Raw genomic sequence first — 24,707 nt, 5'->3', positions numbered from 1 at the left:
TACATTGCTTGGATGAGCATGTTTGTGAAATCAATTCCTGTGCTGCAAATGCTACAGAAAGAACACTTCTTTCCACCTATCATCCTGCTCTACTCTCTTTTTTAGCTTGTACTAATTCTGTGTAGCACAAAAGTACTTGTTGATTTCAACAAATAATTGGATGCCTGTGTGGAGATATCTCTATGGTACTTTGAGCAAAGTAGGTCAGAGATAACATCTCAGGGATTCTGAGATACTGGGCTTTCTGCACTGGGAAATTCTCTTTCATACACTGCCACAGCTTATTCTGATGCAGTTATCTGTGCTGCAATGGTTCCCTGATGGGCAACTCTACTCTGGAATAAAACCTCATTAAATTCCAGAATAATTATCAGAGTGTGGAGTAAAAAGCCAGTAATTTTTGTTCTGGAATAGAACATCAGCCTGCTGAGCTACTTGTGGGCAGATATACTGGAACAGCATATTTCACTAGTTAAGCTAAGTTTATCTGTATGAAGGAGCCGTTGGCTGCTTTTGAATCTCTGCAGGGTGATTGCTGCTAGTCCTCTGGCTACATGTTTTGTTGCTTCCTCTAGCTTGAAAGAAGAGAAGTGCAAATAGATCTGAGATGCAATAGGATGGAGGGGTGTTAATTAAGGACTGTGAGTGAGCTTGGTTGGGGCAGCTCACTAAGAGAACGTGGCTTCCTTCCACATGTACAGACATGGCTTTCCTACACTTGCTCAGGATTGAAGATGGTTTCATTCAGGGTGAAACTGAATAGGTGCAGGGCTTTTTTGAGTTTCTTTTTTGATAGTCTAATAACTAACAAAATAACTCTGCTGAAAGTATGCCTCCACACAGTAAGGAGGAAAGTTGCCAGAATCACTGTAATTTTTTCTTAAATAACCTCAAGGCACAGAAGTGACACATTGATAGGATAAAAGGGTGTTTCTGTTCCCTTCCAAGTGTTACTAGCAATTCTTCTGGGTGCTGTGAGACTTTAAGGAGATGGGTGCCCTTCCAGCGAGGAAGCGACTGCAGAATGCACCATGCACAATTCTCCAGACAAAAACTTTCTTCTCAGTTCCTGCCCATATTTCACCTACAGGTAGAAGTTTTCAGATACTGTAGCTTGCAAATGACTCACATGTATCTTTTTTAAACCCTTTGGTTGTTGGCATAATGCCTAATTAACCAATAAAAGATATCTGTGGAAACTGGCATGAATTAAAGTTGAACAGACCAACTCAGGATAAAGCATCCTTGGCACTCCACTCCGTAAGGGGTTAGTTTGAACTGGAGTAGTACCAGTGGTAACACAGTGCTTGCCTGTCAGCATCTGTAGACCAGGTAGGTACACTTGTAGGTTGGGCTCTAAATTACCTGCCTGCCATTTCAAGCAATAGGTATCCTTCCATTGACTTCCATGATGTTTGGCTCTAGTTATTGCTATTACAAATAAGGCCTCTCTCTCTTGCAGTACCAAACACATCTTAATCGCTATTTCATCATTATATATAGCAAAGAAAGAATCAGTAACAACATTTTGTATTGCTATTAAGTTTAAATTCTGTCTAAAAATCAACAAAGGCATTGATTCACTAGAAGAAATTTTATCCCTCTTTGTAGGAGAGATCACTTACAGATTGTTTTGTCTTCTCTTTCTTATGTTGTGATTTATTTTTGATTCAGTGTCCTTCATAAGGACATATTGCTACCTGTTTGTTTAAACATTTTTAAATATTTTGCTTCCCATTCTGTAATATGTCACAATTACATCTGTTTACTTGTTTTCATGTATCTCTACTCCTCTTACTTTGTGAAATTTGTTTAAAACCTAAACAAACATGTTAGCCTTATTTGACATTGCAGAATTCTGCTATGAATACAGTTCTTTTCAATCTGGATTTCAAATATGTACTGAGCATTCCTGGAGCCAAATAGCATGCAGAGATACACTAGTTACTGCAACAATTTAATTACATTATTTAATTACATTTAATGCAAATGATGAAAGCTCATTTTTACAGAGAAGAGTAATTTTACTTCTGTGAAAATGGTGAATTTCCATTGGGGAGTGATTTTTCTTTTCACAGCACTGAGGAAGGCAGAGATTTGAATGAGTGCCAGATATGCTTTCATTAATATTACCATACTTTGTTGCAGCTGTGGCTTTTTTTTTTTTTTAAAGAGTTGAAATTAAAAATGTTTTCAATTAGATACTCTCAGAGTAATTTTCATGGCAACTTCCAATTTAGAGATTTAGATTAACCATGTGTAAAAAGGCAAAATTACTTTCTTACTTTCCTCCTTTGACATTTGGCAGCACATCTAGATGTAATGGTTGTGTTGGTGTGTTGAACAGACTTCTGATGAAAAGTTATGGCTCTGGATTGTTAAATTTGATGTGTCATTCTGCTTATTTACCATGAATGATGAGGGAGAGTTCTGATTAGTATCAAGCTGTCAACTTTAAAAGATGACATCAGTTACCTATTCATTTAAAAAAATCACATATTTGCGTGTTCATCAAATCAGTGTCTTGCTATCCTTGTTTTCCACTGACCTTGAGATGAGAAGGTATTAGTTTATTTTTTGAAGATAGCAAGGAATGTTCTGTGCAAAGGGCTATTAATACTGAGAGATCAGGCAGTACTCCAAGCATCATGTGGGCAAAATACTTAACTTCCAATAAGCATATATTCTGAAATCTTTATTTCAGCTGCAGTCTCTTCACCTTAATCTTTTAAAGCATCTTTTTGGTTTGTCAGCAGTCCTTACTGCATTAGTGCTTTTCCAAAATAAACAAACTAACCCAGCAACGAGGATCGGGGAGCAGTGGGTAGCAAGTGTTTCAGAGGTCTTTTTTGTTTTCTTGCTCCTGAATGATTGTAGAAGGAAGTTAAGAGGCCATTGCCTAAAATTTCTTGAAAACATCTCCCTTCTCTTTGTTTTAAAGTTCCACTGAAAGCATTTTCACTTTCAGTTACTACTTCACATGTAGCTGTTATTTTTAGTCGTGGGGCAATCTCAGTGTCTGGCAGCAGGAGGGGCCAGGAGGTGACCCCAGCACTGACAATGCCCTTGCAGGCAGAGCACCATCCCAAAGGCTTGGAACATGGCAGGCAGAGCTGGGCACTGCCAACAGGATTCTCAGCAGTCCCAGATATGGCAAGGGATGAACCAGGGCCAGGGCCCTCCGCGGTGCCAGTCAGGATGGAAAGGAGATGCTGCAGCATACATACTGGTCTGTGACGCAGCTGAATTCCCTACAGTGCCAGGATCCTCCCAGGAGACACAGCTGGGAGGCAGCACACCTACAGCATAGCTTCAGGCTGAGGTGAAATAAAGCCTATGGTCCAGCCTATGGTCCAGTGAAAGCCCCCAGCAAGGCCTGTCAGGGCAATTAAAACCTGGTTGTGCCCTCAAGGCCCTAATACGCAAAATAATTATATAATTTCTGACTGTCTTTAATCTTCCTGGCATAGATTTTTCATGGATAATTTTAGCTTTCCTTATAAGTTGTCTCCTTTCCCAGAGTGTAATTCATTGCTGTCAAAGTCTCCATTTCACATGCTTTGTTTCCTTTCCCTCTCCCCAGGATCAGGCAGCAGATACATGGAAGCTAAGAAGAATCTTTTATTTCATTCCTTCCTTTGTTCTTTCTGGGGAACTCTTAAACCAATGAACTTTTAATAATGTCCTTAAGCACCACCAGGTTCTGATGTACACTGGTTCCTTTTTTTCAGAGCCCATTCACATTCAATTTCACTTATGAGTATTTTCACCTTTTTAACATCAGCCTGGTCAACACATCAGTGTTAAAGGCATAAACTGCAGGGAGCTGTAGGGAATTTATAGGCAATATAAGGTTTTGGGAATCTGAAATCTGACTCTAACTTACTAGCTGCAAGAATAATGGCTTTGTTTATAAGCATTTTGAGGCAGAAATCAAATCTTGGCATTAGATTAAATAGTAACTAACACAGCAAAGTTCTTACCCTAATTCAGGCCCTTGTATTTAATGATTTTTGTCTGTGTAAAACTGTATAAAAATATTTTGTTGCATTGTAGAATATAGTGGATTTGCTCATCTTCAGAATATTTCTAGTAGAATCCAGTGTCTTTTAGATGATTATAGAAATACTAGACCAGTTCAGAATCTAAGTTGATTAAATAAAGTAATAATGAACGACAGCCCAAATAAGCAGCAGCATTGACTAAGGCTAGAATTTTACAAAGTAAAACAGCAAGCCATTCTTACAGTAATACACAAGAGCATCTCAGGCAACAGTAAGAAAAGGACTACCAATTTTCATTGATTTGTTAAGGTACACCCTGACTGAACTGTAGTTTATCTTTCATTGCATGGTACTTATTCTGGGTTTCACTTTTACTGTTGAGAGGGCGTGTGTAAATAGAATGAGTATCTGCCTTATGCAGTAGAGCCAGTGATTTGTCTCACATACCTCATTGTCTGGTTCAGCCTCTTTCTGCTTAAGGTGTTTTCCAGACAGACTGCACAGTTTTATATTTTTTTTTCTTTTTGTGATTTTTCAGTTACTTATTCTTCACATAATGCACTGATCAAAACCACTTTTTTTTAGCACTTGTCATTTTTATGTGATAGAGATTTGTAAGTTATGATTAATAGATTTTTTTTTTCTTCTAAGATCATGAATGTGCAAGAACTCATCAAGAAAAATGGTCATGCAAATGGAAAAAAAAAATCTACATTTTCATTCATGCTACTTTGAAACTAATTTCCTGTGTGAACTTCTCATTGTGAAGGCCAGATGAAAAGACATGTTTTTCCTTTTCGTTTACTCATATAAATATGTGTGGATAACTTATAGAATTGAAAAAAATATTGAGTTGTCTGCATCATAGTTTACTCATGTGCTTACAAATTGCATCCTTTTATTTGATTGTGTGTTGTAGCTTTATTCCTGTAACATGCAGTGTTGTCCAACACAGAACAGGCTCATGGAGAGGCTTCTTTTTTCCCCTTTTAGCACTTAGGGTATTGGTGATGCAAGGCAAAGCTGGGACACTGCACTTCTCTGCTTTGAGGAAGCCCTTCTAAACTCACCTTGTATTATGTTAATAGACTATTATTAATAAACTGTGTTGTTCAGTCCTCTTTTCTTTTCATCTCAGATCCTGAATTAATATCCCAATCTGTGCTCCTTTCTGTCTATCCACAAGTATTTTTTTTCTCTAATACTGTATGGAGGGCAGTAGTCAGTACTTCATTTAATGAATGTGGATGAATAACACTGAAATTAAAAATCATGTCGTAGTTTTATTTGTAAGCTTGGCATTTATCTCAAAACTATTTCTTACAATTTGTAAGTTCAAATGAGAATGAAACATCAGATCTGAGAGTCCAGTGGATTTTTCTGTTTGGAATACTGACTCACTACAGCACTTGCTCTTCCATTTTTTTCTTGTCTAAATGCAAACTCTGGTACAAACAAATAATTCTTATAGAAAAGGAAAATCTCTGGTTTTTTTGAGATTTTAATAATCTGGGGTGAGACATATGGAATATCGGACTAGATTTTCAAATGTAGTCTCTTATTGTTTAAGATAACTGTCAATAGGTAGTTTTAAAGCTGCCTAAATTTCTATTTGTACTGAAATTAATGCATTTTTGAGTGACAGTCTTTGAAACTTCATCTCCAAATAGCTGCATTTAAGGTTCTTTATTTATCCTTTGGCACTGCCTATCATTGTTTCAACTTTTCAACATTCAGCTAAGGGCATAATCATATTGTTGTATGGGTGAATATTATCTAGGGAGGCCAGTTTATCTCATTTTCCTTATTTAGGCTTTCTTGCAGGGAACTGTAAATTGGTTTATGGGGCTATCTAGAGCCCATGGAGAATGCAGGTTAGAGTTTACATCAATGTTCCCATCCTGCTGAGAAGGGAAATTCTTGTCATACTGTTACTTAGTGATCCAAAGATGTACTAAAGGGCAGAGGGGAAGACATTTGGTCCCTTGACAACATAGTTGGGGATAAACATTGGCTCTGTGAATTGCTTCAACTCCACAAAGACAGACTAGAAGTGCTGGTTTGAGAAGTTCAAAGCTCCACATGCTAATGACCAGCTGCAGAGTGAGCACAGAGGGGTTTAGAAATGGTCATGCTTCCAGCTCTCCAGGGCAGGAGAAAGCTCTGGAAAAGGAAAGCAGTATTTTTACTTTGCTCCACATCTAAGCCTTTGGACCCACTGAGCAGGGTAGGTTCACAGCATAGGTGGGTCAGCAGACTTCGAAAATAGCCTGTTGCCCACTCCTCTGCAAGGATCCAAGTCCTGGCTGGCCTGCTGTCAGGAACTGCTGTGCTGCAAAAACCTCTCCTTCCCACCACACTGCAGTGGGCAGCACTTACACATGAGATGTCTGGGGAGGTTGGCACTTGTGGGCAGGGGAGAGCACTGTTTTCCCTGTGCCTAAATGCAAGTATATAACCAACTTTCCTGGAACTCAGGCTGTCCTGAACTGAATTGATCCAGAAAGCAAACTAAATGCTTTATTTGGTATCTAGAGAGATAACACAAGAGAAAACATGAGTGAGTGTATCAGCCTTAGCTGAGGTCTACTATTTACTAAATAGCTAATAGCTAAGAATAAGATGGTTTTGTCGTGAAGATGGTGTGTTGGGATCAGATTTGGATTTAGTATTACATTTAAATGTAATGGCAATGCTTAGAAATGCATCCTTTAGAAACAGGACATTCTGTGCCAATCCCTTTCATGAACCCAGCTGCAGTATCTTCAAGTTTATGGTCTAAATGTTATTTTGCAGCCTCCATCACTTGTGTCTGTTTACCAGAGACAGCAGTGTAGGTATATGCTCAAAATGGCTACTGGACTGAAATCCTGTTCTCTGCCTTACAGAGTAAAGCACTGGAAATACTTCCTTCTCTGTCCTTTGGAGCTCCCTCGCTCTACTTATCATCAGATATTGTTAGTCTCTTGCTAAAAATTATAAGACAAAAGTAATTCAAAAAACTTCAGGCTTTTACTTATTAGATCAAAGGATGGTTAGCAAGACAGTGAGGATAAGTCTTTAACTTTGGAATCAACAATGTCAGAAAGTTTCATCCTTTGCTGATTAATCATTGCTTTGGACCAAGTAAATGATCCTTCTTCTGAGTGAATGAATGTGCCCAGATTTAAAATGGTTTAGAGAACAGTCTGGCCATTTAATATAGGTTATTTTTAAAGTACTGAATTTAATTATAACATGGATTATTATCTTCAAAACAAAAGAACACAGCCTAGTTTTAAAGAGAGGCTGAGCTACAAATATAGCATAGATGCTGGGTAGGCAAATCACACCTATTTAAAGACTGAGGAGTGGGGACTCTGGTTCCCTGCTTAGTCTGAGGCCACCATGCCTGTGGAAATAGGACCCAATGTACTGTCTTTTATGTACCATTTTCCCTTGGCATCCTGTGCACTCCTTTGATTGTCTTACTCATTTCCAGTGCTCCTTTACACTCAGCCAAGGGACTGCAGTCCTGTGATTAGTAAATGATAGACAGGAATGAGAAGCTGGGCAGTGACAAGCTGTTTCTCTGGGCTTTTAATCACTCCTCTACTAATTTAATGTATATTCTCTACAAAACTTGAACTCTTCCTCTGCATAATGAGAAAAGGAGCATGTGTTTATTGAGTGCCTCAGGTGCTCCTTGTGTTGTGAATGTAATGCTATTCATAACAGATTGCTGTGCTGAGGAGGGTGGCTGTGGGTTTGTGAGCTACAGTCTACACAGACATGACTAAATCCGTCTCATCTTTCTCCTCTGAGAATCTCTTTGGTGCTTCAGTTGCTATTCATGCACATGAAGGATTTGGTGAAGAGGAGAGTTGCTTCACAGACCAGAAGCCTAGGGAGGATTTTCCTCTTCAAAGAGAGATTAGTGGCAGTCCACACGTCATTGGGAATCATCTAGTCTTTTGGGGGGTTATGAAGGTTGTCAGGATTTTTTTGAAGTAATTTTAGGGGCAACCAGTTCTTTCCAGTAAGGGTTTTTTTTTTTTTTTATCCTTTTAAAGAAAGCACTTTAGTTTTGGGAAAAAAAAAGGGTGGGAGGTCCAAATGCCAGGGAGTTAAACAGCAGTCACCACATGAAGCCAGTGGGGCTTAGCCCTTAACAGTGACTAGCAGCCAACCTGAAAATGTCTTAGTGCCCACCTACAGTTTGGCATGTGAAGTTTAAAGATGCCTCTATGTATTTCACAAAAGTAGTTGTGCTATTTATTTAACTTCAAGGCTTGGCCTGGCTAGAAAAAAGAGTTATGGTGTGTGTTATTTTCATGGATGCAAATATTGACCTCAAAGTGTGTCATGCTTTTAGGAAAATGATAAAGCCTCTTTTTACTTTGAAAACAACTAGCATTGCATGAATTATGTGACATTCACAGTTTATGCCATGCACGTTATGTAGAGACTTCTAAGGAATTAATTTGTGTATGTTACAAAGTAGGAAGAGTTTTTAAATTCAGCTTGGATATAGTTTTACTCTAAAATGTATGGCCAATCTACTCATCATGCTGTGTTACACAATTGTGCGAGATATGTTCTGAAGGTAACCTGCAGAGGATTCCTTGTTTACAGAGTTAGGATGTAACTCTAAGCATACATGCTACAAAGTCTAAATAAAATTTTTCTGCCTTCATGCTGCCACTTGATGATCAGCCTGGCAGAGCTTTACTGTGAGGAAAAGTGCTTCCTACAATAGCTCAGCAACACATTAATATTCTGATGTCACTTTTAGCCTGAAAGTTAGGAGTTGATATGTTACTGGGAGGAGGGAAGAAAATGAGGAAATATATCCCAACTAACTTAACACTTTCAGGTTTTTAGTGTAGCTTTGCAAATTCTGGTTTATTTGACTTTCCTCACTGCATGAATTGTCTGAAATACCAAACTCTGCTATGTCTGCTTTCTCTTTTATGCCTTCACAGAGTTCTCAAATCTTTCTTTCTTGTCTCTCTTTCTCTTTGTTTCTCTCTTCTCTCTGTTTTTTCTCTTTGGTGGGGTACCCTGAATCTCTGAAGCAGTGCAGGAGGCCGAACAGGAAGATGTAAAGGTGGTAGTGGACGCCCAAGCTCCGAAACCAACTAAAAAAACCAAGGGAGCAGCTGCAAGCTGTCAGACTAGCAGCACCAGAAAGGAGAAAAAAGGGAAACACAAAGGTTAGCTGCATGCAGCTGAATATCAGATGTTAAATTAATTCTTTTACAGTCAATTCTCTCTCTTTTTTTTCTTTTCATTTCTTTGAAAATCTGAAAATTGTCTAAAAGTAAGTTCATGAAATTTTTATGAGATGGGAAAATGTGTGTGACTTGGTCTTTTCTGGGCATGTACAACCTGGGAGTGAAGGACTAAAGTTTGTAAATGCAGTCTTTTCCGAAGGACAGTGTTTGTTCAAATTGCAGAGGAGGAAGAAAGTACTGATGGAAGGATGCTGGTGTTTTCGTTGTTAAAGGAGTTGTTAAAGAAATTAGAACCATCTTACAACAGTGTGGTTTTTTAGATTATCTGCAAGTAATGTAATTCAGAGGAACAGCCTTAAATTGCAACCACTTCTGTCCATACTCTTGCAAATTAGAGTTTAAGTGGACATTTTGAAAATCAATTCAGCAAAATTGAGATAACAGCCTCAAAGGGGTTTTTCAAGTTGTTACTTGAGTGTTACTCTATCCCTCCTGAGGTGTTTTTATGAACATTTTTCTGCAATGATTTTGTGTATGATTAGGTAAAATAAAAAATACACTATTGGTAGTTACAAAAGGCTACTGGTATTCAAATTTTATGTATATATATGCACACTCACAAAGAGAGAGAGGTTGTTATGCCGCATTCAGTTACTTTTTATTTGGTGGTGACTGACTAATGAAATGAAATAACTTTCCAATAATTTGCAGTTCTTGAATAAAGCCACTGTAACAGTATCCTGCCCTGTATTCTGGTGTTGTGCATGTCCAACAGTGTCTCCATTGTTGCTTAGTGTATATCCTTGACAAGTCTGTTTAAAGATAGCAGTGACTAATAAGGTTAATTACTGAGGTCAGAGTATTGGGGCTTATCTATAGGGATTTTACAGGACTTGAGCCTACCTTAGTGAAATCCTTTACATATTGCAGCTTAATTCTTGAGATCTGAATCTACAATATCTCTCTGTCTGTAGTCCCTCTGGCTGCAAGGAAAGCCCTAGGTTAGACAGGCTTTAGAGTCTGGCCCTGAGCTAAAGACTTTATTCATATATTTGAAAAAAGATGGTGTGTGCCAGTACCTGGGCTTAAAATAATAAGGAAAAGTCAAAGGTAAAATTAACTGAATGTAAAAACTGTTGGCAAAATAAATGGAACAGAGAGCTAATGTTTCCCATTTTAATGTAAAAGGTAATGACATTCCAGCATAGTAATACAAATGCCAAATTTTATTTTGAAGTACGTCTTGCTCAAGAGTAAAATTTCTTTTACTGTTTTAACAGAAAACCTGTTTTAGGCTGTAAAGGAGCATTATGCAAGCTAATACTTAAATCATGGTTATGGCATAGCCTTGAGGCTCTGTTTCATCTCATATAATGTCTGTTTTGCCCTTATGGAGTGTCTGTGTCTGTGCTGTGTTCATAACTGAAGGTACTGTGCTGGTAGTTACAGCAGGTTTGATGTGACAGATTTGCCTTGTATAGGACCACCCGTCTGTATACAGACATATGTGTTCTGGGTAGTTTTCTTATGAACTCTTGGCTAAAATATTCCAAGGCCTAGTGAGGCACATAGCAAGGAACACTCACTGGGTTGTTCTGCAGAGCCCAGTGATGTGTGTCTGGGGCTGTATTTGTTGGGCAGCTCCGCCAGATGGAGGTGAGTTGGCCCACAAGCAGAGTGTGTTTACTGTGAAGGAGCTGCACAGTTTTCCATTATCTCACAGCAGGTAACACTTGGTATTTTTCTCACATGCCAATAATATTTTTATTCATTTTCTGAAAGATTCCACAACCAGGCAAATGTTAGCATATATTAATAAAAGCAAGTTGTGTCAGTAAAAGTAATGTCACTTTATGTAGGCTGAGAACTTTTGCTTGCTGATACTGCTCTACGTGTTGGAAACTAATATTGTTAGCTCTAGAAACCTAGAAATGCAGCTTCTGCTGCAATTCTTATTGCTCATCCCATTATGCTATGTGTGCCCTTCCCTGGCCTCCAGCATTTGCCCATCAGTTGCATCTTATGTATGCTTCCTGAGAGTGGAGGCGTTATTCATTAATTATACTAAAGGAAGTGTTGAGTATCTCCTCTCCTGAATTTTATGTTGATGATTAGTAACACATGTAAGTCACTTAAATTACGTTCAGAGCATGCACATAACACCTTCTCATCCAACTCATCTACTTTTTCCCTACACTGGTGTTTTACTGTTCATTCATGCATCATGTCACCCTTGGAATAATACCTGGTTTACCTCTGCCAGTGTTGTAAACTTGGAGTGTTTGCGGAGGATTATAACTGGATTTCCAGTCTTTCATTCTTATCAAAGCTCCAAAATATTTTTTTATTGGATGAAGAAGTAAAACCAAATGCATCTTAAAAATTCCGGTTGGATTTCACTGATAAGTCCACTGCAGACATAGCTGATTTTCTACTTGGGATTGAAGAAAATGCAAGTGGTAACAGAACCCTATAGAGGAACTTGTATTGAATTTTTGAGTTACTTTTAAATGTGAATTTTAAGAATAGATTTTATAATAGTATTGAATGGATTTGCTGATAACTTCAGCTCTAACTAATGAAAATGGATGAAGGGTAAGTGGATTTATGCCATTTTTTGGCACAAGAGATTTTGTTGGAGGGAGTTCATTGGTAATTAGACCAAATCTTGGGAAATTTTAGGTTCTGCTTATAGCTTTGCAGTTGCTTCAGGTTTGTCTCCGCTCTGACTGTAACCTTTGTATGTCCTGTAAACAAGCAGGACAAATGCTGAGGGGTGAATTCACTTTACATGCTAAAATAACATTTTAAAGGTTTCTGTTAATATTTAGCTGTAGTGAATATTGCCCTTCTAAGCATAGCCAAGTTCTTTGTGTTTTAAGAAAAAAGAACATTTAGACCAGATCCTAAGAATAAGAAGCTAATTGAGAGAAAAAGTTGTTGAATTATACATGAATAGATGTTGAAGCTGTAGAGTAATGACTGTACTCTGATCTTAGATGTGTAATGCTTTTTAAGTGGCTTGAAGAATGATGAAACTATGATCAGAACAATGTGCTAAAGACAAATGTGAGAGAAATATCAAGTTTAGTGAGATTACACTGACATAAGGCAAGAAAAATGTGGCTAACTTCTCATGGCAGTGCATTTTGTAATTCTGTGATGGGTAGCATGGTATTCAGCAATTTTTTTCTAAATCTGATTATTACTGGTATTTCTTAATGGCAGTATGCCGTATACACTGTGCCTATTTTTAAAAAAGAACCATAATTTTTGTCAGGCAGAGCCTGCAAATGCAGTAAATTGATGACATTTTGTAGTAGCTTAGTGCATTAAATTGATATTTTTGAAAGCTTTGGTCTCCCATTTGTGATTTGACATAATATTCAGTATAGGGAAAAACCTCAAAATGTAACAAACATATGTAAAATGGTTGTCTTTGCAATGCAGATAGCAGATCAAATTCTGATTTGATTTGTAACACTAGTAAGGGGTGATTAAGGATATTAGTGAACCCAGTGTACAGTATCACTTGGTGGTTCAACAGAAAAATAATGCAAACTAGTGAAAGTATTTGCAGCAGGAACCTATGGAAATTATGCACCCTACATAGTATTACAAATACCAAACCAGAGCATCTTTAGCTATCAAAATACCTTGATGATTCCTTAAAAATGGAGATTCCTGAAAGTATTACAAGTACTCAGCGGTGTGGGTTTTGTTGTTTGGTGCGTTTTTTCTGCTGATATAGGTTTGTGAAGAAGTTAATAAATATACAGGATAAACTGGTTTTTTTTGCTATGAATGGGGTAAATCAGGAAGATAAAATGGAGCCTTTAAAAAACCCCAGAAAACCCTGCAAAACCGGGAGTTAATACAAAGTGAAGTCTGGTATGAAAATTCAGGAATCATTCTGTGAAAAGTTGTTGTTGGTTGTTTGATTTTGGGTTTTTTTGAATAGCGCTCTGGCACTCGGAGCGTGTAACTACATTCTAGGAAAACCCTGCTCTGAACTGCCATGGAAAATATAAATGAAGATTTTTTTTTTTTTTTTTTTTGTCAGTGAAATCAGGAATCCAGATGCATTTAAAACATTGAAATAAACAATACCTTCCCAGAAAATTTTCTTTTATGTCGTACATTAAATGTATATAGTACACTGGTATTTCCTGCTGACTTTATGAGAGTCAGGAAGCAGGCGAGCTGCTCTTACACTCAGCTCTTTTCCTGCCAGGATGGCTATTTCATGTTTTGATTTGGTTTGTTTCTTCCGTGTTTCTTCTCTCTCTTTCACGCCTGTCTGACTGTTTTGATTTGTGCATCCTGCCCCATTTTTATATGTAACAAGCAGCTACATTAACACTGGCTGGCTAAGAAAGCAGCAGTTTTTGTTGAATAAGAGACATCATTTCTCACTGTAACACTTCCTCTCTGATGGGGGTAGGGAAGCTCGTGTAGAGCAGATTTATCTCGCCTTCCCTGTAAAGAGAAAGGGTAGGAGGAACAATGAATGAGTTTCCACCCAGAAAAGTCCTGTTATTTCTAGATCTGACAAACCTTTCAGGTTGTGCTTTGGTGACACATGAACTTGATTGTGAAGAAATAATTTTGACCTCCTCAGGATAAAGATTTATGAATGTACAGTTCCTGCTATTGTTTTCTAGATTTCATCAGAGTGAATGTAGAGCTTGGTGCTGAAGCACTTTCTTTTAGTGACCTGATCTGGTGTTAGCAATAGTCCTTCTTTTGACAGAAGCTCTCTAGAGGTCCTTTTGGAAAAAAATTCTACATGCTCCCTTTCCTTCTAAACAAATCCCTTTGTGATTTTGCAGTTGCTTAAATCCCTATCAGTGGATGCACTATGAGAACAGGAATATGCTGAGAAATGGCTTAAAAAATATTGACAACAGGACTTGCTTTAAGCCAAGTTCTTTAAAAAACAGAAACTATTTGTTCTGATGTTAGATCTCTCTGAGATTCCCTGTCCTTGACCTCAGAGCAGGCCAACCATCCTTTGAAGCTTTGTGCTGCCATCCCTCAGTTGGAGGAGAAGCTGCTCTGCGGTGTTCTTGAGGAGCAATTGCAGTTGCAGGGTCATTGCTGGCCACAGCCTTTGGTGTCATCCACGTGGATATGACTTCTTTGTCAGACCAGTAACTGAGCTCAGAAGATGAGGATTTCTCTTCCAGAGACCTTCTGCCTGACCTTGGTCAACTCTTCAGAGCTGATGTTCAAAGGGCTTAATCATGTTCTTGAAACTTAGTCTGTGAGCAGTATGTCTGTCTTCACACATCAAATTTGTGCCTTAAATGCTATATAAAATGAGAGCAAGAACTTTATTATCCTACAGTTCTTCACTTATAAAACAGGGACATAATTATGTTTCTTTCCTCATACTTAATCTCGTTTGCCTTTCAGTCACTGAGCTCAATTACTTCTCTCTGATTTACCATACTTTTCTTTGTATTTTCTTTCTTAATTTGCAAATACCCTATAAATAAATTCTTAATTTTTTAAAGGAGTTGTTTTCAAATAAATTAGAACTCTATATTTTCATGGGGTCCTAAGGCTCTCTTAATAATCAGTTAATCATTCTTTCCTGGATTTATAAGTTCATGTAAAAGTACCTAGAGGAAATAACATTTGCTGAAAATATTTTCACAGCAAAATGTTTGCATGTATAAATACATGCAGAGAGGAACATGATATTTATAAATATACAATTAGATTCTTTTCCTGAAAGATCCAGTTTCTGGGGATTCATGCAGTATATAGCTGAATATTTTGATGATGTTTTGGAGAACTGGCTCCCTATGCTTACACCTGTGGTTTCTTACTGGGTAGGTTGTCACATATTTCATCTGTAACAAATTTTCCAAGACTACCATTGTGCACTGTGCACTATTGTCAGATAGCAAAATCTTTCCTTGTGCTTGATCTCGTGCTTATCTGTAAGTCATGGCCACACGTGTCAGCTGCCTCTCTGAACTCCTAGCTCATACATTGCTTGGTTGTTTGTAGTAATTTTCTCCCATTTGACTTTTTCCTCCTACTCCTTTGCCCCCTAAAAATTTTAAGTACTGTTTCTTTATCTTTTGAGCAATGAAATAATCAAAATTGTGTTTCTGGCCTGTCCTCTTACATTTTCTTATTCTTCTGTAATATTACAGTGTCATTAGACTGTGATGACTTTGAGAATTTCACTGATGAAATGTCTAGGAATGCTCAATTTCTGTCTGATTTGAGAGGGAATTCCACTGAGACCTATTCTGTTACAGATTCTGGGTTTAGACAGGACTTCTCAGTGGACTGATCCAAGCCTTGTGTTCAGTGTGACTATACCCTTGTTTTTTGACATGCACATAGGCTTAGGAAGTATATTTCTTTTCAGAAAAATAACTTGGAAGACAGTGAACCTGGCATAAAAATGCATGAGGCTCAAATGGATACCCAGAACTGTACTTGTAGTGCTTTACTAGTGCTAGATGCTATTTTAATGACTTCAAGATCTGTAGGGCCAAGGAGAAGGGATATATTCCAGGATCTATGATCTCCATCCCATGTGGTCTGTACTTGCTCAATTTGTCAGATGAAATTGGATAACTACATCTAGTAGAATTCTGATGGCTCATCTATATTAATTTTAACATTTATCTATAGGATATATCAAAATGGATATAGGATAGAGAAATGTATGCCTGGTGACCCTCCCATAAAAAGATTTCCTTTAACTGCTGGATTGGAACAATTAAATAAGGTCTTAGCTTCATTTCCTCAGAATGTATTGTCTTTACAAAGTCCAGTGAAAGTGAATGGATTTTGGTTTGTTGGTCCATGCTTTGGAAGCTGAAGTTTCAAACAGGCATAATGTGGTACTATAAAATGCGTGAAAACTTAGATTTGTTTCTCATACATCATGAACACTAAGCAAAATTTTGCTACTTTATTTCTTTCCCAAGGTTTTCAATGGCAGTTCTCATATTTATTTTTCCCATACCTTTTTTCTCTCTCTCCTCTCATTCCAGACCTGGATCTTATGATTTTTTTTTTTGGTGTAGGTAGTTAACATTTTATGTGTTTAAAGCAAAAGAAAAAAAATCCTATCTAAATATCCCATACCTGAGATCCGAGTAAAGTGCATGTCTATCTAATGTGTTTTGAATTTCTTAGAATTTAGGTGAGTTCAGTTTATAAAAACATTCTGTGTGGTAGTTTAGATTACTAGCTCTTAAGAGATTGATACTGCCTATTTATAAGTATTGTCTAGAAGTTTTTAGGTGCTAAGAGTGTACAGGCAATTGATAAATAGTAGTTTATAGGATGTAAATGCCAGTAATACTCATTTGCTGATGCTTTTTTTTTTTTTTCAGTATTGCTTTGTTTTCATTTCTGTTACTTCTGGTTTTCTTCTGAGACGTGACCATGTCAAAGTGTACCAGAAGGCCTTTACTGAAGGGAGTGGTACTCTGAGGGCTGTTTTAATCTTCTACTTTCCTCCCTGCCCTCCTTCACAGCTACCTCTCAACAATTCCCTTTACTTCTTAGCAGGTATTCAAGGACATCTCCATCAGGCTTTTTCCTACCTGATTTTTGAGAAACACTGTAAAAAATGCTGACCACAGCAATAATTACTTTTTTTTTTGGCACAACCCACTCAGCTCTTTTGCCTCTTTTGACTGTGTTCTTAAACTCAGGGAACTTATAACTATAGAAAACTAGTTTGTTTTACTGCACAGAGGAGCATCCTTCTGGTAAGTGGGTGAAAACGAGTCAGTGAGGCAAAGAAAGTGAGAACACCTTGAGAGATCCACCTTGATTATCATGATTATGGAAACTTGGAAGTGTTTTCAGATATTAGGTAAGTGATGGTAAAGCTGCCTTTTGAACTATGACTTAGGAGGATGAGCTTATATCTCATGATATAGAAAAATGTGTATGTATGCTTGTATTTAATACTGTTTAACATGTGCACATATAGCTACAAAGATGTGTGTGTGCAAAGGTGTATGCAGACACACAAGTATTAAATAGTTAATACTACATTTGCCATGAACCATCTACAGTGTTCTCATGCAACAGAAGTTTGTTTTTTTTTTAATCCCCTCTGTCTGACTACGTATTTCATCCCGTTAAATGTGCTCACCAGTGGAACCATTCATAAAGTTTAATAACACACTCTACCAGTGATGCACTCTTCAGAATACTGAAATTGATTTTTCTTTTCTAAAAGTGTGACCTGCCAGTGTAGCCTTTGTCCTAAGGCCTAATAATACACAATGTTCCTGACAGCATGGGATGTGAGTGCAGATGTTCTGCAGGCATCTGAAAAAAAGCAGCCTCAGTGCAATCTCTAGTGCTGTCGAAGGCATTTTATTTGCTGCAGATCAATGTCTGCTTTGAAGAGGAATAATTAAGGTGTTTTGTTCCTTCTGAAAAGGGTTCTCAAAATTAGGTTTGTGTCATCCAAGGCTTAATAAGGGGCTAGATAGATATTCATGAGGCATCTTGTTAAACTCACGGATGCTTAACACTTTTAAAATTCTGATTATTAAGGTAAGAACCTAACTACAGATAGCCACTTTAATGATAATGGTAAATATCGTTGAAGCTGTTAAAAATACCACAGAGGATCTGAGCACCTGCCTTTCTGTTCTAGAGCACTTTTGCAGGAGTACTTATCCTGAGATAACTTCTAAGAAAAATGCTATTCTCTTCATTGCCATATTATACTTAAGGCATAGGAAATGATACTGTTCATTCTGCATCATGCAGAGCTGCTTCTGAAATTTTCATCCTAGCAAGGTCACAGAGACATTTCCTTGGACTTTATTTCATCCTTCAAGGCTATATGGACAGATTATTTATTTGTTGTTAATTGTTGTTAGCTTTGCTGTAAGTAAATCAGAATTTGCAGGGTTGGCGCAGAAATTGCCAGCGTCTGTGAGATGGAGGTGAATCAATTATTCCTTGTGGTCTTGAACTCTGTTAGTTTAACACTTCTGCAGTGTTGGGCTGCGTCTTGTTAGGTAGTTGCACAACCAGTGCTGTTCCTGAGGGCGTGGACCTCTTTCTTTTCCACTTATGCTTTGTATCGCAGTGGCAGTGACAGCAGATATTGCAGAGTACAGTTAAGCATGCTAAATGTATAATCCAGTTGTCTTCTAATGCAAGTTGACAGCTGCTGGCAAAGCAGGATGAAATGGTATTCTTGGAGACTTCTGCTGCAGATCGCAGTCCGAAAAAAATCCCAGTCCCTGCAGCTCCTTCTCACAGGATTTATTCAGCTTTGTTTGATGTGAGAAGCACCATATTCTTTACTGAACTAGCTCTTTGTAGTGCTCGCAAATTCTCTACAATGTTGCTTGCTTATTAACAAAAATTCCTCTACAGCAACAGTATACAGCTTATGGTATTCATTATATTTGTACATAATAATATTACAATTTTTATCAAATGCAAAAGTGTATTTTTATGTAGCTAATTTAGTAACATATTCCAGCACTACATCTTAACTAAGAGCTGAAGTACATCTGCAATCCAATGTTTTAACTTGCTGTCCTGAAGGGGAAAAAAAAAAGTTGGCTCGTGATAAGAACATACCCCACCTTGTATTTTCTTTTTTCTGTCTTCAGAGGTGATTTACAGCTGTAAGGAGGTAAATAGTTTCTCTCTGGCTGAGGTGAGAAGCCACAGGATCACAGCATGACTGAGGCTAGAAGATGCCTCTGGGGACTGTCCAGTTCCATGTCCCTGCTCACAGCAGATTGCCCAGGACTGAGCCTGTTCAGGATTTAAGCATCTCAGAGGATGAAGGTTCTAGGGAATATGTAATATCTTGTTTATAGTTTTGCTCTGGTGTATTAACTGTATGGCAGTTTACTAACCCAAAAGGTGTATTTAGACTTAGACAATACGCTGTATACACTGCTAGAACTATTTGTGAATTTTCCAGCATTTTGAAACTTTGGAAGCATTGTTTCATGATAGCAGTGTGGTTAATAAGGGGATATGGCATAACCTGGGACTGGGTTCATGTGTTTCTGGACCAGTTGTGTGTCCTTATGAAAGGTTTATGTTTTCTTTGTCAGTTCTCTCCAATGATTTCTTTTCTGTTTAGTTTTCAGTGTTTCTGGTGCATGGATAGGTGTGCTTTGGAGTGAGGAGAGCAACAGTGAAATCCTAATCCTCTTCTGGAGATTCTCTAGTGTAGCATGTGGGAAATAAAATGTTTGCCTTGGAGGCTAATTTAGTCATGTTTAAGTCTGGAAGTATTATTGAATGGTTAGATCCAGTCTCTGATTCCTATAAAAGATGCTTTTTTGTGAGTGAACAATTCTCTTTTCAGTACCTTCTGGACAGAAAGACAACTAAGGCTTTTGCTGCTGTCTGACAGGGATTGATGGCCCAGCTGCTTTTCAAGATGATGTTCAGAAGATAGGAAGTCAAGTGCAGATTCTCACTGTTGGACACTCCAGCCATGATGAAGATGATGGAGAGAAAGTGGCTAGTAGTCAACAACAGCAAAGCAAACAAGATCTTAGAACAGCAATGCAGAAAAAAGGTAAGTAGCCAAAGCTTCTTTCATGTTCTCACTGCTTGCTTGAGGTACATTGACTCCTTTTCATATTCTCACTCTCAGCCCTAGTCTAAGCAGAGTTTGTTAATCTGTATTTCTTCTCCTCAGAGCCTGTTAGGCTCTATTCTATTATCTAAAAGAACCCCAACCAAAACCAAACCTAAAAAAAAAAATAGATAATGGAAGTCTCTACTGTCCCAAGGAACAAGAGCTCTGCAGGCTCTCAGGGATGTGACTTCCCCATCTGCAGTGCAGTGCTATTGAGGTACCTGGCAGATGCTAATGTTCACATCCATCTGTTCTCATTTTTATATTGTACAACTCTGGAAATCACTTATTTGATGGCTAAAAAAAGAGCAGGGAATAGCAAAGTTCAAACTAGAATATTCATTTTAGTTGTGCTGTCAGCTACATGTTGTTCACGTTTTCATAATGTGTGTTCATAATTGCAGAGGTGAAAAGTACAGCACTGTGTATTCTGCAGCATTTCCCACACAGAGTCCTCAAATGTTCTGGAATTTTTTTATTTTTTTTCTAGAGGCATGTATGCTTTGGAGATAGATTGTGTATGTACACATTCATGCATCTGTCTCTTCCTTCCTGCACTGTTGTTATCTCTCATTAGACAGTAACTGTAGGAAGGAAAAAAAAAATCCTGAAATCCTCACAAAGCTTTTTCTGAAGACATTTGCTTTGGAGTTGTTCTTCTTCAGTGTACAGCTTTTGAAGCAAAGATGGCTCAAGCCAAGAGCGCTCTGATGCTTTAAGAACAAACTCTTTGTGTATAAAGAGCAAAATGTAAGTGCAAACTTGACTCGTGTAGAATAGACTATTCATACCTAAATGCCGCCTCTTGTCTGCAGAGCAGTTCTCACTAGGATTCATTTTTCTGGGACGTTACCCTGCAGATGTGAGCAGCTTCAACTGAAATGGGCAGATTTTCTCCAAGTGCGCTATTTCCTGAGCATTTGAGTTGCAGGGGTGTTGGGCATGACTAACAAGTTCTGATCTGTGTGGTGATTGTGTTGCCTTAGACCATGGCTCAGAATATTTAATCGTGAGGCACACTACTAACTAAAGCTGATTGACTTAAAAACTACCCACAGACTTCTCAAATTAGGTCACAGCCTTCAGGTTTTTACTCTGGGGGACACTTTCAGTTTTGATGGGTTTTTCCGGGTTAACATAAATTTTTATTCTGCCCAAATTTTTTTTTATTTTTAATAGAAGCAGTGAGTGGAATTTTTTTGTTTTGCTTTGTTTCTTTGTATTCTCAAATACATTTTGTGACCTTTTTTACTAGGTCTGAGTATACTCCTGATCAGAACAGACACTGCTAAAAGTGAATCACTACTATGCTTCAAGTTGGGAGAGGGGGGCACGTTTTTAAAATGGGAATACTAAGGTTTATTCATTTTTATTAACAGCAGAGATATGCTGGGTGAGACACAAAGAAAGGTATTAAGACAGTGCTAGCAGCATCTCAGTAAAATATTTTGACTATATGTGTATGGTTTGCTGCTTGATACCAGCAGAGGAGGCTTGTTAGAAAGTTTTGTGTATCTCAGTATTGATGTGACACTTTACATGTCAGTAAGGCTCTTCATGTGGATTCCTACTGCCACTTCCCTGCTTGTGGCATGTCCTTACTGGCAGGTCACCATTGGTCTGAAAAGCATTTAGAATTGCTGTCTCCCATAAGTCTTTCTCTTGCATGGAATGACTTGCATGGAATGACCAAAAGGGGAAGAGCACAGAGATGAAGTAGAAAGGGATCCGGTCCTGGTCAATGGCAAGTTGAATCTGAGTCAGCGGTGCCCTGGCAGCCAGGAGGGCCAACCCTGTCCTGGGGGGCATCAGGCAAAGCATCGCCAGCTGGTCGAAGGAAGGGATTGTCCCACTCTGCTCTGCACCGGGCTGGCCTCATTTTGAATAGTGTGGCAGTTTGGGGCATCATAGTAGAAAAAAGACATTAAGCTGTTAGAGAACATCTGAAGGAGAAGCCGTATGAGGAGGAGCTGAGGTCACTTGGTCTGTTCGACCTGGGGAAGAGGAGACTGAGGGGAGACCTCGTTGAGGTCTTCAACATCCTCATGAGGGGAAGAGGAGGGGCAGGTGTCAATCTCTTCACTCGCATGACCAGTGACAAAACATGGGGGAATGGCATGAAGCTGAGTCAGGGGAGGTTTAGGCTGGATATCAGGAGAAAGTTTTTCAACCAGAGGGTGGTTGGGCACTGGAACAGGCTCCCCAGGGAAGTGGTCACAGCACCAAACCTGTCTGAGTTCAAGAAGCATTTGGACAGTGCTCTCAAGCACATGGTGTGATTCTTGGGGTGTCCTGCAGAGGACCAGGAGCTGGACTCGATGATCCTGATGGGTACCTTCCAACTCAGCATATTCTATGATTCTATGAAATGCTAACCAGCCTAATGGGAAAGGCTGAGTCCCATCAGATTTGCGTAGCCCTGGTTTTTATGCCTGTTCTGCTCTTTGGCACTAACTTGGAGAGAAACTTCTCTTAGCACATCTCTGCTTCCCCAGTGAGTCAAGTGATACGAGACAAGAGGTTATAGGCTACTGAGTGTGAAAAGAATAAGCCACTTGCAAGAAAATGCCAAATGCTTTATTTGATTTCTCCATCTGTTGGAAACTGCCATACTAGAATAATTTTCTTCCTTCAGGAAATATTCGCCCTTTTGATTTCCAAAGTGTTAATCTGTAGAGTTCCTCCCTGGCAAATGAGTCACTAGGACAGAGCCAGACTTCCGTAAGTTTTAGCACTGAATAACTAGCATGTAGTCCTCACATTTATCAGTTTGCAATATGTCTCTGTAGAGACGTGGAATGAGCAATTTAATCTTAGTTCTTCTTTGACACCTGAAGTTACAACTGTTTCGAGATTTGGGGAGGAATAGATTTGATTTCTGGATTCAAAACCAAAACAGGAGCTCTCTGAAGCATTCTTCCCCACGGGTCATGAGGGCAGACTTTTCTAAGGCTGGCACAGAATTTTCACCGCTAAAATATTGGTGGTGAAATAGTGAGCACAGGTGTAGAAATAAACCGATTACGTCTGTGGATATGAAGTATGGCTTTATTGCACAGCTGCCAGCTGAGGAGATGGACTGTCTCTATTAGCCATGCATAGAGCCTAGAACATGGTTGCCATTATTAAGAAATAATGCTTGTGATTAATGACCGTGTGATTAATAATGAGTGAGTTCTACAGGCTTTGAAAATATCTGTTGACCTGTGAACTCAGGCCTCCCTTGCATAACCAGATCCTATTGAAACTTTTTGCTGTCGTGCTCTGTGGTGTATGTCCGTTCTGGGGGAACTGAAGAAGTGATAATGAGACCTTTCATGATGCAGCTGAATGGAATGCAAGCATCGCATACGCTTCTGCTTTACTTTTATACACTCACTCTTGCTGTTCTGGTGGTGCTTCACTATCCAGTGTGCATCTGGCATCAAAAGCCATTTTAAATGTCTTTTTTTTTCCCCATCTGTTCCAAAATGTGAACTGAAGTAAACAATTATTGAGTCTATATCTACTGTTTATATTTCTGTACATTGGTTTGGTTCAGTCTCTGCTTGTTGGAGACCAAGTTTGTGTTCCAAAAGACTAAGCTACATGAAAATCTTTATGCATATCCCTGGAACTCCCAGAAAACAGTTCAGAGAGCCTGATTTCATCTTTCAATGATGTGGACACAGTAGGCACAGGGATTGAGGTGGAATTTAGGTTGTCTGATTATTAGGCTGTCTGAATACTTCTTTCAGTGTTTCCAAATGAATATTTGTGTAGAATCCGTGTGTATCGCTTATTCAATCAGGTTTGAGGTGTTTGGGTTTTTGTTAGAATTCAAAAGTAGGCCAAGCCCCTACCATGCAGTGGTACATCACACACAGGAGGGTTTGTGGCACAACTGTTCAGTGTGGATGAGGTTTTTTGAAGCTTCAGCTCTGTGATTCAGGGTTTTTTTACTTTATTCAAGGTACTAAAAAAGAAGATGACAGGAGGTATAAGCAGGCAGAAGGTGAATTTGATTGTGCAGTGCAGAAAGATAAAATGTCCATAATTGTAAATTCAAGTGGCAGCATTATGGCCCCATCCCATAAGCCTTTAGCCCTTTGCAGAGTCCTCTTGCCAAGTTATGCTTGTTCACTCAATTAAGGGTTTGCAGAATCAAACCCTTGGATTTTTTCCTTTCCCAGATCCCCATGCAAATCCATCCTGGTCCTCTTCCACCTCCCAATCCAGTCTTGTCGCCCTGGATCATGTTCCTGGTAAGTACAGAAGGAAAAGTTAGTTATGCCCATGCTGCTTGGCTCTGGAAGTCTGCATTTGATTTATCCTTCTGCATTGGACTTACCAGTAATGGGAATTCTGGACCAAGTGGGATTTTTTTGGTTTTTTTATAAGGATTAAATATAGCCTCTATATGTGGAACTTAAAGAGTTTAAACTTGAATCTGGGATGGTTTCATCTACATGATACTCCTTGAACAACCAGGCCCGGCAAATGTCCCACCATTGATGGTTTTTGCTGCTAAGACCTATTTGATGTTCAAAGTTGTGTTTCCCTTTGAAATGTCTGAGGATTTGAATTCTTGTAAAGTCAAATTTTCAAGTGCTGTAAGGCAGTTCCGTTGGCCTGGGCTGATACTATTCTTTCCATGAAATAAAGATGCATGAGAACATTTCCTTGATGTGATTATTTCTTCTCAGTCTAAGATCTACTCTTCAGCAGATTTCATAGGAGCTGTTGAAAGTGTGCTGTAAAAGGGATTATGTTTTAATTATTAAAGTCTCCAAGTGGCTCTGGCAGGTTGTCCTCTCAGCTCCAATTTCAGGTTTAAGATTTTGTGTTGTGTTTGAAGTACTTGATTGGATGAAAATGATCTGA

General features: G+C 38.6%; 1 protein-coding gene across 8 annotated transcripts in view; it reads left to right on the top strand.

Annotated features, from left to right (window-relative positions):
• TUB (tubby bipartite transcription factor) overlaps positions 1-24,707 on the top strand; it is a 175,789-nt gene that overhangs the window by 111,422 nt on the left and 39,660 nt on the right. For 3 of the 8 annotated variants that reach the window (XM_027651326.1, XM_027651329.1, XM_027651327.1), the window contains exons 4-6: positions 9,062-9,199; positions 19,614-19,781; positions 24,017-24,088. In XM_027651326.1, coding sequence (XP_027507127.1) covers positions 9,062-9,199; positions 19,614-19,781; positions 24,017-24,088 — 378 coding nt within the window. The remainder of the gene's footprint in view (positions 1-9,061; positions 9,200-19,613; positions 19,782-24,016; positions 24,089-24,707) is intronic. The other 5 variants (XM_027651328.1, XM_027651331.1, XM_027651332.1 and 2 more) reach the window with 5 other exon arrangements.

The sequence above is a fragment of the Corapipo altera genome, unplaced genomic scaffold, assembly GCF_003945725.1.
Source record: "Corapipo altera isolate COAL_440 unplaced genomic scaffold, ASM394572v1 78, whole genome shotgun sequence".
In the NCBI taxonomy this organism is placed as follows: Eukaryota; Metazoa; Chordata; class Aves; order Passeriformes; family Pipridae; genus Corapipo; species Corapipo altera.
Note: the sequence above shows the minus strand (reverse complement) of the source record. Positions and strands in the feature narration are given on the sequence as shown.